The following is a 15,953-nucleotide window of genomic DNA, read 5'->3' as shown; positions in this document are numbered from 1 at the left end:
CCCTTTGGTGCGCAGGCCAACACTAAACACCTGCACGTGGTATTTTGTGGAAGAGCCACACTCAAGGGGCCAAAGAGCCGCATGTGGCTCGTGAGCCATGGTTTGCCGACCACTGCTCTAAACCACTGAGAAACACTGGCCAGGGCAGCCTGCTCTTTGATTAAATGGCTGACAATACAATGTAATAAGAAATTCAGGCCGAAACCGGTTTGGCTCAGTGGATAGAGCGTCGGCCTGCGGACTGAAGGGTCCCGGGTTCGATTCCGGTCAGGGGCATGTACCTGGGTTGTGGGCACATCCCCAGTGGGAGATGTGCAGGAGGCAGCTGATCGATGTTTCTCTCTCACTGATGTTTCTCTCTCATCGATGTTTCTAACTCTCTATCTCTCTTCCTTTCTCTCTGTAAAAAATCAATAAAATATATTAAAAAAAAAGAAAAAAAAAAAGAAATTCAGGAACCTGCCAGGTAGCTCAGTTGGTTAGCGCATCAACCTGATATGTCAAGATTGGGAGTTTGATCCCTGGACAGGGCACATAAAAAAATCTAACAATTAAATGCATAAATAAATGGAACAACAAGTTGATGTTTCTCTTTCTTCCAAAATTAAAAAAATATATATAATAATAATAATAAAAAATCACTACTTTCTCTTCTAATTTTGTCATAAGGAACCAGACAATGTCCAAAACTACTACTGCTGCCTCTAGTCGGAATATGTAAGATTTGGAGGCTTTTCTCAGCCTCAGAGAATATAAAACAGGATGAGACAGCCTTCTATTTCTCTGTTACCGATTCATTAATTATCTTGACCCTCTTTTCAGAGGCTTCTAAAATACACTGCAAATGGAACGAAGAGTGAAAGATGAAAATAGGAAAGAGGCAATATAAGTAGGCAATAACGAAGATTCTCATAGACAATAATCAATTTAATGTCACTTTACCATAGTTGGTACTTCTTTCCCTTCAAAAGACTAACTTTTATATATAAACAACCATCTTTCTGACCAAGCACTACTGACTTTTTTTAAAGACTGTCCAGAATCTCCAATTGCTAGATACCAGAGCTTATTTGATCAAGTACCTTAACTCCTCCCCCCAATTCCTTCCTAGAGTTTACTCAAAATTTTTTGAAAAGCAGCCCTAGCCTGTTTGGCTCAGTGAATAGAGAGTTGACCTGTGGACTAAAGGGTCCTGGGTTGGATTCCAGTCAAGGGCACATGCTCGGATTGTACACTCAATCCCTAACAAGGGATGTGCAGGAGGCAGCCAATCAATGATTCTCTCTCATCACTGATGATTCTCTCTCTCCCCCTCTCACTTCCTCTCTGAAACCAATAAAAATATTTAAAAAATTTTTTTTTGAAAAGCAGCTCAGCCCTAGCCGGTTTGGTTCAGTGGACAGAGTATCAGCCTACAGACCAAAGGGTCCCAGGTTCAACTCTGATCAAGGTCACATACTTCGGCTGCACGCCACTTCCCTGGGCCCCAGGTCTGGTAGGATGCTTGAGGGAGGCAACCAATTAGTGTGTTTCTCTCCCATGGTATTTCTCTGTCTTTCCCTCTCTAAAAATCAATGGAAAAATATCCTCAGGTGAGGATTACCAGTGGAACGAAGGGTCCCAGGCTTCATTTCAGGTCAAGAGCATATGCCCAGGTTGCAGGCTTGATACCCAGGAGGAGGGGTGCAGGAGGCAGCCAATCGATGATTCTCTCTCATCATTGATGTTTCTAATCTCTCTCCCTTCCTCTCTGAAATCAATGAAAATATTTTTTTTAAAGAGTAAACTAAGTAAATCCCTCCATCAAAACTGTAAAAAACGAAGGCTCTTTTCCTGTGCCTTAGATTATAAGCATCTGTCCATTTAAGCTACCAATCATCAGAGAGTCTCTGAAATATAGGGTGAGGGTAGGCTTTAGCTCAAGTGGTTACTACCTCATGGCAGACACTAAAATACAGAATGGGGCAAAAATAGGTTTCTAGTTGTGAGCACATGAAAGAGAATTTATTCTTGTATCAGTAAACATTGTAATACTTTCCATACGAAAAACTATAAACCTATTTTTACCCCACCCTGTATAGTGCTCTAAAATAGCTCTCCTCGTTGCCTTATTGTCAGGAGTCCATAATATCATCCTGGTCACTCGATGGAATGAACCTGTGAGATCAGCAATATAAAGAGACAAATAGCTAAAAACAATTCAAAAGCGGGGGTTCTTAACCTAGGGCTCCAATAGATAGGCTAGAATCAGACTAACTCATTTACTTGCCTACATATTTAGTAATTTGAAGAGAAATGGATCTCTAAGACTATTCGCCGAAACCGGTTTGGCTCAGTGGATAGAGCGTCGGCCTGCGGACTGAAAGGTCCCAGGTTCGATTCCGGTCAAGGGCATGTACCTGGGTTGCGGGCACAACCCCAGTAGGAGATGTGCAGGAGGCGGCTGATCGATGTTTCTCTCCCATCGATGTTTCTAACTCTCTATCTCTCTCTCCCTTCCTCTCTGTAAAAAAATCAATAAAATATATTAAAAAAAAAAAAAGACTATTCATCTTTCTTAAAAAAATTTACAGCCTAAAACAGATACTTATTAAGAACTTTATAATGCAGAAATCAAAATTTTATTAAGCTTATAGCATCATTATTTATAATAGCCAAAATATAAAAACAGCCCAAATGTCTATACAGAAATGAATGAATAAGTAAAGTATGTGTATTCAACATACAAGAGAATATTATTTGGCCATAAAAAGCAACAAAATTCTGATGCATGTTAAAACATAGGACAAACCTTGGAAATACGCTAAGTGAAATAAATGAGACACACCCCCCTCCCCAAATATGGCATGATTGCACATACATGTGATGACTAGAATAGGCAAATCCATAGAGACAGAAAGTGTAATAGTGGTTAATAGGTACTGGGGAGAGAGTGTAAAGTGTTAATGTTTACTGGGTAGTTTCAATTTGGGATGATGGAAAATTTTGGAGCGGTACAGTGACAACAGTTGCGCAATACTGTGAATGTACTTATCAACACAATCATACACTTGATATGACAAAGACTGTTGTGTATATTTTACAAGACAATTTTATTTTATTAAATCTTTAACAATTTTTCCTCTAACAACAAAAAAAGCAAATTTATTAAAATCCACCCCCCTGTAATCAAGTCTTTCTATAAGTGGTTCCCATTTCCTATTGCTATATACAAGCTAAGTATTAGGTATTGTTAGGTCTCAAGTAAACATCTTATGCTAATTCCACATAAATAGGAAACTTTGTAAGAATGTAAGTGCTACCTTACCAGAAGTGATAGGAAATTACTTTCTATCAAATATGTATGACACTAAAATATAATAGGACATTTTGAAAATATTGACTTCTTTTCTTAGATATAAAATATATATTTAAATCAATATTATATTTTTATTATCCCACCATGGTATAAAACTGGAACAAACATACAAATAGGGGCACCTGTCTAAGAGAAGACTGATAATACTTCTAACATCACATTCTAGGTGGGGGGGAAATGAATTTCTTATGAATTTGCTTTAGACACAAGGGCTTAAGAACCCCAAACTTAGCCCTGACTGGTTTGGCTCAGTGGATAGAGCATTGGCCTGCGGACTGAAGGGTCCCGGGTTCGATTCCGGTCAAGGGCATGTACACCATGTTTGCGGGCACATTCCCATAAGGGGTGTGCAGGAGGCAACTGATCGATGTTTCTCTCTCATCGATGTTTCTAACTCTCTATCCCTCTCCCTTCCTCTCTGTAAAAAATCAATAATAAAAAAGAACCCCAAACTTGAATTTTCTTTTCAAAATTACCAACAAAGGAAAACAACCACCATCTGTGTTCAATAGAGAGCAATAGAGAGATGATGTGAAAGAATGCTCAACAGCATTAGTCATTAGGGAAATGCAAATTAAAACCAGAAGCCATCATATGCTAGAATTAAAAACACTCACCATACCAAGCTTTAGTGAGGATGTAAAGCATATTCATATACTTTACATTCACAAGAATGTAAAATGATACAACCATTTTGGAAAATAGTTAAACATACACCTACACTATGTGGGTAATAGAAACCAGGTTGGAGGGTAGAATAGGTAATTAAAAGATTAACATCTTTTCTTTCTTTAAAAAAACTATATTTTTAATACAGATCCGGGTCCCTCGGCCTGGCCTGTGGGGATTGGGCTGAAAATGGCAGACTGATATCCCCCGGAGGGGTCCTGGAGTGCGAGAGGGCACTCTGCAAAGTTGCTGTTGTTCGCCAGCTCCTGAGTTGAGCGTCTGTCCCCTGGTGGTCAGTGTGCGTCATAGCTATGAGTCAGCCAGTCGAATGGTCAGCTGGTCACTTAGGCTTTTATATAGATACTAGGGGCCTGGTGCACAAAGATTCGTGCATGGGGGTGGGGGGGTTGGTGGGAGTGTTGGAGGGGGTCCCTCAGCTCTACCTGCACCTTCTCCAATCTGGGAGGTCTCAGGGGAGCCCTCTCCAATCTGGGAGTTTCTGTCTGTCTTTGCAATCATATGAGCGAATTGTCTGAGACTCCCAACCCAGTTTGGTTTGTTGCTCACAGAATAGAGGCATTTTTTTTCCTTTGCTTCATTGGTAGAGATTTCCTGGAAGTTTTAGGATATCTTCCCTTTAATTTTTCCTAGACACTCGGATTTTACTTATGTCTCTCACCTTTGCTTTCCCTCCATCCCTCACCGAAACAGTAACTTCCTCTAGGCTCACTTTGATCTATTGTCTAGGACAGTGATGGTGAACCTGTTGAGCTCGGCATGTCAGCATTTTGAAAAACCCTAACTCTGATGCCGTGTCACATACAGAAATTTTTTGATCTTTGCAACCACAGTAAAACAAAGACTTCTACTTTTGATATTTATATGCCATTTAACAAAGAAAAATCCACAAAAAAAATGAGTTCCCGTGTTACCTCTGACACGCATGTCATAGGTTCGCCATCACTGGTCTAGGAGATCCGTCTGCCACCAGAACTACGATTCCCAGCATTCCTGGTGCTCCCTGTGCTCTGGGCTTCTGCTTCAGGTCCTAGGGCTGCCACCAGAACTACTATTCCCAGAATTCCTGGTGTTCCCCACGCTGGGAGCGACTGAGGGAGCCACGTCCCCCTAGTCCCCCTAAACATCTGGCTCTCCTGCTCTGCTCTCCGCCCGGTGACCAAGGGAGCCACATCCCCCCAAGGGAGCAACCAAGAAAGTCAAGTCCCCCCAAGGAAGCAACCGAGGGAGCCACGGCCCCCCAAGCTGCTGGCTCGCCCACTTCTGCTCTCCACCGGCTACTGTGCATGCAAATTAACCCAACATCTTTGTGAGGTTAATTTGCATATTCACTAATTGGCTGGTGAGCGTAGCAAAGGGATGGTCAATTTACATGTTTCTCTTTTATTATATACAGTCAGGCCTTGACTTACGAGTTTAATTCGTTCTGTGACGGAGCTCGTAACTCAAATTACTTGTATGTCAAATCAAAAGTGAACAAGTGAGACACGTGATGCTGGGCTGATGTTGTGGCGTTCACTGTGACGTTCACTGAGCCAAGTAGCGGTGGGGTATCTGAAGATGGCTTGCAACCCGAATTTTAGCTTGCAACTCAAAGCAAAAAATTGGCCGAGGGACAGCTCGTATCTCGAAAAACTTGTCGGGACACTCGTAAGTCAAGGCCCCACTGTAGGTTGATTTCAGAGAACAAGTAGAAAGGGATAAAAACATTAATGATGAGAGAAATCACTGATCAGCTGCCTCCTGCACATCCCACACTGGGGATTGAGCCCACAACCTGGGCATGTGCCCTGACCAGGAATGGAACCATGACCTCCTGGATCACAGGTTGATGTTCAACCACCGAGCCACGCCAGCCAGGCCAAGATGAACATCTTGATTATAGTGGTAGCTTCATGGGTATATGCATAAATTAAAACTTATCAAATTGGGTGGGGCTATCTGGTGTGAGGGCATGTGAGGTGGGGAGGGGGCTGCTGGCAGCTGCTGGAAGTCAAGGGTGGGGTGTGCACAGGCAGAATGCAGCATGCACAAGCAGACTGGGGCGTGGGGATGGTTGGGGATCTAAAAAAATAAAATAAAACATCAAATTATACACTTTAGAAATGCTATCCAAAGTGTATGGCAAATTATACCTTAATAAAACAAACAAAACAGCAAATACAAATAATTTTAAAAGCCAGTATCACTTACAATCAACATATTGAACATGTGATCTTCAGTACAATGAGAGGTCTTAATTAAGCATGGGAGTGACCCAATGAGTTCTGTTTTTAAAATATCATGGTAAATCCTATCCCTGGCCAGCTTGGCTCAGTGGACAGAGTCTCAGCCTGCGGACTAAAGGGTCCCAGGTTCGATTCCGGCCAAGGGCACATGCCTGGGTTGCGGGCACATCCCCAGTAGGAGGTGTGCAGGAGGCAGCTGATCAATGTTTCTCTCTCGATGTTTCTACCTCTCTATCCCTCTCCCTTCCTTTCTGTAAAAAATCAATAAAATATGCCGAAACCGGTTTGGCTCAGTGGATAGAGCGTCGGCCTGCGGACTGAAGGGTCCCAGGTTCGGTTCCGGTCAAGGGCATGTACCTGGGTTGCTGGCACATCCCCAGTGGGAGATGTGCGGGAAGCAGCTGATCGGTGTTTCTCTCTCATCGATATTTCTAACTCTCTATCTCTCTCCATTCCTCTCTGTAAAAAATCAATAAAATATATACATTTAAGAAATAATAATAAAAGAAGTCCAGATAGGAAGCTATTGCAGAAATTTTTTCAAAATAGCTTGAGACCAGTATATGTATACTAGAGGCCCGGTGCATGAAAATCATGCAGTGTGTGTGTGTGTGTGTGTGTTCCTCAGCTCAGCCCACACCCTCTTGCAGCCTGGGACCCCTTTTTCCTTACGGTCCACCTACAACAGAGGCGGGAGAGGCTCTTGCCAACTGTGCTCACCAGCCATGAGCCCAGCTTCTGGCTGAGCAGCGCTCCCCCTGTGGGAGCATACTGATCACCAGGGGGGCAGCTCCTGGGTTGAGCGCCTGCCCCCTGGTGGTCACTGCACATCATAGCAACCAGTCGTTCCGCCGTTCAGTCGATTTGCACACTGGGGTTTTATTATATAGGGTGGTAAAATGGAAATGGAGATATTTTTGTGGGGAGAAAAAAAAAAGACTTCAAAACACATGCTGTTTATTCATATCCAGCCCCTTGAGGCACAGAGAGCTTTACACATATTTCACCTCTTATATCACAATTACCTTGGCAAGACAGGCAAAATTCAAAGAGGTACAGAAACTTATGTAAGATCATATAGTAAATTACCATGTGCCTCATTCCAAAGGAAAGCATTGCATAAAACCTTATGGGTAACCTAGCTGGTTTTGCTCAGTGGTTAAGGATTAGGCACACGGACTGAAGGGTTGCAGGTTTGATTCTGGTCAAGGGTACATACGTCTGTTGCAGGCTTGATTTGGACCCGGCTGGGGTATGTGCAAGAGGCAACTAATTGATGTGTGTCTCTCTCACATTCATGTTTCTCTCCCTTTGTCTCTTCCCCTCACTTCCACTCTCTCTTAAAAATCAATGGAATAGAAAAGTGGGGGGGGTGGGGGGGAATCAATGGAAAAATATCTTAGGGTGAGGATTAACAAAAACAAACAAAAAACCTTAAGAGTAATCAGCTTTGGTCTGTCAACTTCATAAATTATAACACAGAACTGCACAACTCAGAAACTTTGTCCAACTACTTTACATGACCAAACTGCCAAATGTTCAATTATGATTGCATATCACTTTGGACTATTCATTAATTCATCACTCCTCTTTCCAATATCAGCAAATTCATATCAATCTCATAAAATGATTTATAAATCATATGCCTTAATAGAGTAAAACACAAGCCTTTGGTTTAAATTTTTTAAAATACAGAGATACCTTTATACAGATAATTATTTCAGGAAGGAATAAAAGGAGTTTTAGTATCTCCCCCCACTCCTTTATGGTTTGAAATTTCTAAACTAAGTACAAAAATTGCTTTTTAGCCCTAGCTGGTTTGGCTCAGTGGATAGGGTGTCAGCCCCCGGACTGAAGAGTCCCGGGTTTGATTCTGGTGTAGAGCATGTACCAGTTGCAGCTTGATTCCAGTTCCAGGGCTGGGGTACATGTGGGAGACAACCACTCAATGTATCTCTCTCAATCAATGTTTCTCTCCCTCTACCCTTCCCACTCTCTCTAAAAATCAATGGAAAATATCCTCGGCTGAGGACTAACAACAACAAAATTTTCTAAAATTATTTTTTAAAAGGGAGGGGGGTTTACCTGAATAATGAAAGTTGTTGTGCAACTAAGACATAGATTCAATATCACTGACAATCCTAGCATATCTTTAATTACTCCAGTGACTAGCACATACTCCCCATCTGGAAATTATTCTACTTCACATATTAAAATTTCCCCTTCATCTTTAAGTCCAAAATATTTAGTCTTTAACACTCATCTCTGCAAATATTCGCTTCAAAACTTAACCTCAAAGATATCAATTATATAACATATAATTTATAAGAGTAAAAATATAGGGAAAGTCATTATTTCCTTAAAGTAGAATAATTCAGTCTATTGGATAACATTAACTCAATAATATGCAATTCATTAATTGAATAATTATATACTGACACATGTACCAAGAAATAAGAATGCAATAGACATTCTCTGATCCTTAAAATCATTAAGCTAACATTTTGAGGTATTAAGAGAGTGAGAAAAAACAATGACAGCCACATATGAGAAATGTTATGGCGGTGGTAGTAGAGGGAGACTACAAATAGTTAACATTTTTTCTCGTCTAAAAAACCCCCAACAACAACAAAGCAATGTAGCAGATTTTGTAGTATATAAATCTAAATTTATTAAAATGTTTTATTATGGCCCTAGGCAGTTTGGCTCAGTGGATGGAGCATCAGACTGTGGACTGAAGGGTTCTGGGTTCAATTCCAGTCAAGGGCACATGCTCAGATTTGCATGCAGGAGACAGTTGTTCAAAAATTTTCTCTCATCATTGATGTTGCTCTCTCCCTTCCTCTCTGACATCAATAAAAATATATTTTTTAAAATGTTTTATTATGAACATTGTATCTCCCTTGATCATTTTTAAATTAAAATGTCATTTAACTGTGTGGTTTTTTTTAAATGTCCTTACTTGGCTAATTATTACCTGTGTGTTTTTTGCTCAATGAAATTGTATTCATCTGTGATCCACTGGTACAGAATCTACTAGGGAACATGCAGCAAGAGACATCTAAACACAGTCTAGAATTGTCAGACATTTTCCTGGCAAAGTGCTTTAGGCAAGAGGCCTGAATTAAAAGTACCATTACCCTAAAAGAACATATGAAAATTAACCGTTTATGAACAAGCACTTGAAATCAGATTTTAAAAATTGCTAGATGGAAAAAATGTACAAAATTTATTTTGGTTTGTTGTTTGTGTAGCTAAACCTACACTTCCTTTAAAATACAAGCATTGCAATTTGTATGAAGGAACTTGTCTAAAGGGTCCGACCTAATCATTATTCCCTTCTTTTAGCACATTCTGACCCTTAGCATGCACTCTGATGTAAGGATATATTTATATAGTCTTAATACCTAATCATGCTTTGTTCAAAGCAGATACACAATATGTGCCCAGGAAAATCTGTAATAATAAAAGCGTACTATGCTAATTAGACTGGATGTCCTTCTGGACAACGCCGTGGTGGGGGCCAAGACAGAGGCAGCTGCTGTGGCAGGTGGGGGCCGAGCCCCTTGCATGAATTTCGTGCATCGGGCCTCTAGTAAATATATATGCTAAGATAGAGTAAGAAGTAGCGCTGACAGCTTTAAATGACGTGACAAAGACAAAGAAATGTACAGTATTTGAAGGGTTATACTAATTCATTTCCAATACCAAAGTTACTTAAAGATGAAGGAAAATTAACTTTCAGAAATACTAGCATATTCTGTGAAATACAAAATCATAAGCCTGGAGAAGCCTCCCAGTACTGACAATGTTAAAAAGAATTATAAAATTAATACAGTACTGAATTTATTTTCCAATGCTTTACTGATGAGAAAAGAACAGAACAGAATTCTCTTAAGCCAAGCAGTGTAATTCACCACTGCTTCCCCTCCAGTCTTTTCAAACATGACAACAGGCTCTTGAAAGTAAATAGTCTTAAGCCCTCTGAAATATTATATGTTGGATACTTGCATATTAATATATGGAAGCTCTTATGATGTCATAATAAAAAACCATATATATATGCATATGAGCATAACCAATGGACACAGACAGCAGGGGGGACGAGGGCATGTACTGGGGGATGGGAGTGGCTGGGGAGAGGTCAATGGGGCAAAAAAGGAGACTTATGTAACACTATTAATAAAGAATTAAATTTAAATTAAATAAAAAACAAATATACCACACTCCCCTTCAATGTTGAATCCTCAGGTAGACCCTTAGCCTCTAATTTTATAAATAACAAATACAATCATGACTTTGATAAACTAGTATAATTTTAAATCACTTAAATTTAAACCTGGAAAAGGTCATGGAATATCACCTAGTACAGTGGTCGGCAAATTCATCAGTCAACAGAGCCAAATTATCAACAGTACAATGAGTGAAATTTCTTTGAGAGTCAAATTTTTTAAACTTAAACTATATAGGTAGGTACATTGTTATTAACTTAATCAGGGTACTCCTAAGCTGGCCTTTGCTAAAAACGTCCTCAATCTGATTGAGGTACGTTCGATGAGGTCCACCCTTTCCAACTCTCCCATCCACACTTGTCTTGTATACTTGTTTCGTCTATCTCCTTTCCAAAAACCAACTTCTGCGCACGGGCCATAAAGTTTCAATGGCACTGTACGTGCGCACCCGCATGTGGTATTTTGTGGAAGAGCCACACTCAAGGGGCCAAAGAACCGCATGTGGCTCACGAGCCACGGTTTGCCGACCACTGATCTAGCACAATCTTTATGTGATCACAAGTAAAGGTCTAGGTGTTTAAGAACAAAAGAGGGACTTATACTACAGTAAAAATGGTACTGAGGTAAAAAAGTAAACACTTTTTTTGGGTATGGTAAGTCATGGCCAAAGTTAAATTTGAGGCCCAGAACATGTGTATCAAACAAAAGTAGTAAAGGAAAACAGCATCTAAGGTCCCTAAAGAGCAATGGCAAAGTATGAAGGATCTATTTGGGCCAACAGTCAAACTGCTCTTATTAGTTTCTTAGAAGGTCACAGAACATGATCTAAAATGGTTGCAATGCAAAATAAAACATTTAAAGAAATAGGAACCTCTTTTGGAGACACTATTTCCTCCTATACTATCATTCTTAATCTTTATTTTAAAATATATTAAAAATATTTGTCATTAAAACTTGTCTTATTTACCTCTAAGCATGCTAAATAGATATCAAGATTTAAGTCAGACTAGCTGAGTAAATCCAGGTCCCTATCCCACCATAAAGATGACATGAGAGCCTAGCCCATGTTGCTCAGTGGTTGAGCATAGACCCATGAACTAGGAGGTCACAGTTCAATTCCCAGTCAGGGCACATGCCTGGGCTGCGGGCTCAATCCCCAGTGTGGGGTGTGCAGGAGGCAGCTAGTGACCAATGATTCTCTCTCATCACTGCTGTTTCTATCTCTCTCTTCCTCAATGAAATCATTAAAAAAATGTATTTTTTTAAAAAAGAGATGACATGAGAAATCAAGTGAAAGACAACATCTTAAAGATCCATAGTCAAAGAAAGGGGCATCTATACTAATAAAAGCCTAGGTGATCCCCGCGCCCTCATGTGTGAAGCCGCCGCAAGATGGCATGTGCACAGCAGAGGTGGGGCCTGGCAGCCGCTCCGCACAGTGAGGCCTGGGGGTCCTGAGGTTCCACCACCTCACACGGAGGAGGCGGGTTGCAGTAGGTGAGGGCTGTTGTGGGCGATCAGGTTGGCAGGCGAGTGGTTAGGGGGCAATCAGGCAGGTAGGCAGGCGAGTGATTAGGAGCCAGCGGACCCGGATTGTGAGAGGGTGCAGACCGGGATGAGGAACACATCCCCCACCCCCGCAACAATTTTTTTGCACGAGGCCTCTAGTCTATATAATAAAAGCCTAAGCAACCGTTATGGCGGAATAACCAGAAAGACTGTTCACTGTGATACACACTGACCACCAGAGGACAGACGCTCAGTGCAGGAGGTGCCCCCTGGTGGTTAAGTGTGCTCCCACAGGGGGAGCATCGCTCAGCCAGAAGCCGGGCTCATGGCTGGCGAGCGCAGCGGTGGAGGCAGGAGCCTCTCCCACTCCACGGCAGCACTAAGGAGCAGCGAGAAGGTGGGCAGTAAGAAGCAAGGCCCCCCCCACCCCCCCAGGGCATGAATTTCATGTACTGGGCCTCTAGTATTTTAATAGAAGAAAATACCACCAAAAGTAGTATACTCCCTATTATAAAGTACAAACTCTATGTTTTTCAGAGATTAAAACAAGTGATAAAAAGTAGGCAATAAAGGCAGTACATGAAAAATTAAAGTAAATGCAAAGAATTCCAAGAGACTACCTTATCCCATGTTTCTTAAACTATGACTACTTTTACCAAAATAATACAAAGGGAAAAGTTAAATGCCAGGTGGGGCAAAAGTGGGCTTACAACTGTTCATATGGAAAATATTACAATAAGAATAAACTTTCACATACTCACAACTGTAAACCTACTTTTGCTCACCATATCTTCATTTTCTTATCTTTAAGATGTCAACCTCTTACAATTCAAAAGGTAAAGGCTTACTGTGATTTTTAAAATGTGTTTTTTTTAAAAAAAAATATATATAAAATGTGTTTTTTTCCTTTTCTTTTTTAAGTTTGTGTACTGTTCATGTGTTACAACATTCATTACTTGTCAGTTACTGTCCTACATTTTTAAACAATTCACACATTCAAATTTTATTCACTTCAGACATGGTTCCAGAGTAACTAAATTCATATTTTTCATCACAATATTATAAAAAGTTTGAATAGTATGGTGTCCTTTGTCCCCAAAAAGATAGCCTTATAAACAACCTGCTTTGCCACATGATGACATCCATAATCTCAATCATCCATCTACCTATCATCTATCTATCTACCTATAATGATAAAAGGGTAATATGCTAATTAGACCCACCAAGCTGGGGCTGGAGGAAAGCCAGCCCAGGTCCCAGGTGCCTGCAGGCTGCCGGAGGAGGGAAGCAGCCTGGGTCCTCGGGTTCCTGCCGGCGGCTGTAGGAGGGAAGCCAGTGCCAGCAGCTGGGGGAAAGAGAGGCCTACTCTTTCACAAATTTTCGTGCACCAGGCCTCTAGTAGCTATGACACACACTGACACTCAATGCAGGAGATGCTGCGGTGACTTGGCAGCTGCAGTTCTCGGGTGACGCACCGGGAACCAGAGAGGAGGAAGCCTGATTCTGGGGTGCATAACCCAAGAACTGCCCTCTCGCAATCCGGGGCCCCTCAGGGGTTGACGGAGAGCTGGTTTTGGCCCGATCCCCTGAGGCCAGGCCAAGTTAGAGCATAATAAACTAGATTCAATACACCCACTACCCAAATACTTAACTATGATAAAAAATGTCAGGATTCATAAAGTTTCTCTGAATTTACAATTTCATAAAATATTTCCTACCTTCACACTGGTTCCTTGGAAGAATCTTCCATCTTGTTTTTATCACATTTTCCAAAATTTGTAGTCCATAATACTGAAAATTGGATAACAGAGATATGTGAATATATTACTGTAAGACTAGCAACTTTCAGGATTCACAAATGGACAGACATTCACACATTTACATCTAAAATTTCAAAAACATTATGCTACCAAGTTTAATTACATATATTAAACAAGGATCTATTCACCCATATACTGAGTTTTCATGCATATTCCTCATTTTATTGTTTACTACTCTATTTAATGTCCTGCTGTTTATACATGCTCACACCAGGAAGAACCAAATAAAAAGCCTTTTTGCAGCCAATTGGGCTTATCTGTAGAAGGAAGTAGAAGCCAGATATGAATTCACAGCATAAATGACTGCTTACAGGCTCACGTACTTTAACACGACCAGGTTCCTAAGAATTTAGCTGCTTGGATGCTGTCAAGCTTCCTACCATCCTCTAGGAGTTGTAAGCTCTTGGCCAAGCATTAAAGTATTGCCAAAGATACTTTCTATAGAAAGTCTTTACAAACATCACTGGTGTGTTATTTAAGGAGCAGCAAGACAGCCCATGGGTTTAATTTTAAATTTTAACCCCACCCTTATATTTGCTATTTCTATTAACTTAAAGATAAACTTTTGTGCACAGTCAAAAATAATACAAGTGCATGTTGCAATCTGTATCTACCTTTCAGGTATTCCTTCCTAAATATAGAAGTTATAACTGAAAATGTAAAAAAATGAATAAACAGATACCACTTTCAAGCCATTTTGTCCCTCCTGCTGATTACTCACTCTAAATAGTCAAGAATATTTATAACAATTTATAATGCTGTAGGAGTTAAAACCCAAAATTATTATCATGACCAATTAGTGTGGATAGACAGGAGGAAGAAAAAAGACAAAATTATTGTGGTATGTTTTAACAGTTAAATTAGGGAAGAATCAGCTATAATACCTGAAAGGTAAACTCACTCATATATAGACCTCAGATTGCAAGTTTTGGCTGAGAATAAGAGTTCATCTTTAAAATGGTTAGTCATCACACAATAAAATAGGAGCATTAGTATTTCAACCAAAGGGATCACAAGAATGCTCATTTTATCCAAAGCACAATATAGACTGTCCCAAACTACATTGTGCTCAAACAGTAAATGTTTTTGCTGTTTTCTTTCATTTTAACATTTCACACTTTTCAGGAAAATTTTCAACTGAAATCCTACATTTGCAAAACATTCCTTAAAGAGACTTCCAAGATAAAAGCAAGGCCAAAGCAAAATTCTGAAAATATAAATTTGATGCAGGTGTTTCATAATCAGCAGTAAATAGTGAAGCTTTCTATCATGTTCATTTACACCTCTCTAAAGGTCTCAGAAAAATGTAAATAAAACAAAAAGGGAAAGTTTCTGGTTAAAATTCTAAATTAACTTTTTAAAAAACTGCTCTAAAATCTTTAATTTTATAGGCATGAAATCAGACTGTCAAGTTGTCAAGCTATGTATTTTTTTACTACATGGACTATTATCCTCTTGCTAATACTAAACTAATTAAAAAGATCTTTAAAAATTATGAAGCAAAGCAACCACAAATATACCAGTAAAAAGTAATAATTTAAATAACATTACCATATTTAGTCATAGTTTTTCAGCTTAGTTTTTAATTGAAGGATAGTCTCCCCTTCCTTTATTGTTATATTTATTTACATCTTACTTTATATTTGATACTTTGTTAATTATCTGTTTACTAACCTCTAGTCCTTTCTCCAACTGTAAAAAGGAAGCATAAGCTTGCAGAAGACACAACTCATATTTGGGTCTTTCTGCCAAGGGGGCTGAAGCAAGAAGCCTAATATAAGCTTTTCACAAGTTAGGTCAAAGAAATAGATAGATCACCATCATAATATCCTAAAACCCAATCTGTCCTAAACATTTAGACTCCACAGTTGAATTCATATTTATTTGAACAATAATATTTTTATTCAAAAATCTAAAGTGGCCCATCCGGCGTGGCTCAGTGGTTGAGCATTGACCTATGAACCAGGAGGTCATAGTTCAATTCCCAGCCAGGGCACAAGCCTGGGTTGTCGGCTTGATCCTCAGTGTGGGGCATGCAGAAGGCAGCCGATCAATGATTCTCACCATTGATGATTCTCCCTCTCTCCCTCTCCCTTCCTCTCTGAAAGAAATAAAAATA

General features: G+C 40.0%; 1 protein-coding gene across 10 annotated transcripts in view; it reads right to left on the bottom strand.

Moving 5' to 3' along the window:
* The window catches only part of XPO1 (exportin 1), a 55,064-nt gene that overhangs the window by 25,855 nt on the left and 13,256 nt on the right, over window positions 1-15,953 (bottom strand). For 9 of the 10 annotated variants that reach the window (XM_036334423.1, XM_036334421.1, XM_036334422.1 and 6 more), the window contains one exon: window positions 13,733-13,805. In XM_036334423.1, the coding sequence (XP_036190316.1) occupies window positions 13,733-13,805 (73 nt within the window). Of the gene's footprint in view, window positions 1-13,732; window positions 13,806-15,508; window positions 15,748-15,953 lie in introns of those variants that run through there. The other variant, XM_036334430.1, reaches the window with a different exon arrangement.

This window comes from Myotis myotis, unplaced genomic scaffold (genome assembly GCF_014108235.1).
Source record: "Myotis myotis isolate mMyoMyo1 unplaced genomic scaffold, mMyoMyo1.p scaffold_m19_p_14, whole genome shotgun sequence".
Classification (NCBI taxonomy): domain Eukaryota; kingdom Metazoa; phylum Chordata; class Mammalia; order Chiroptera; family Vespertilionidae; genus Myotis; species Myotis myotis.
This window is presented reverse-complemented; position numbering and strand designations above follow the sequence as displayed.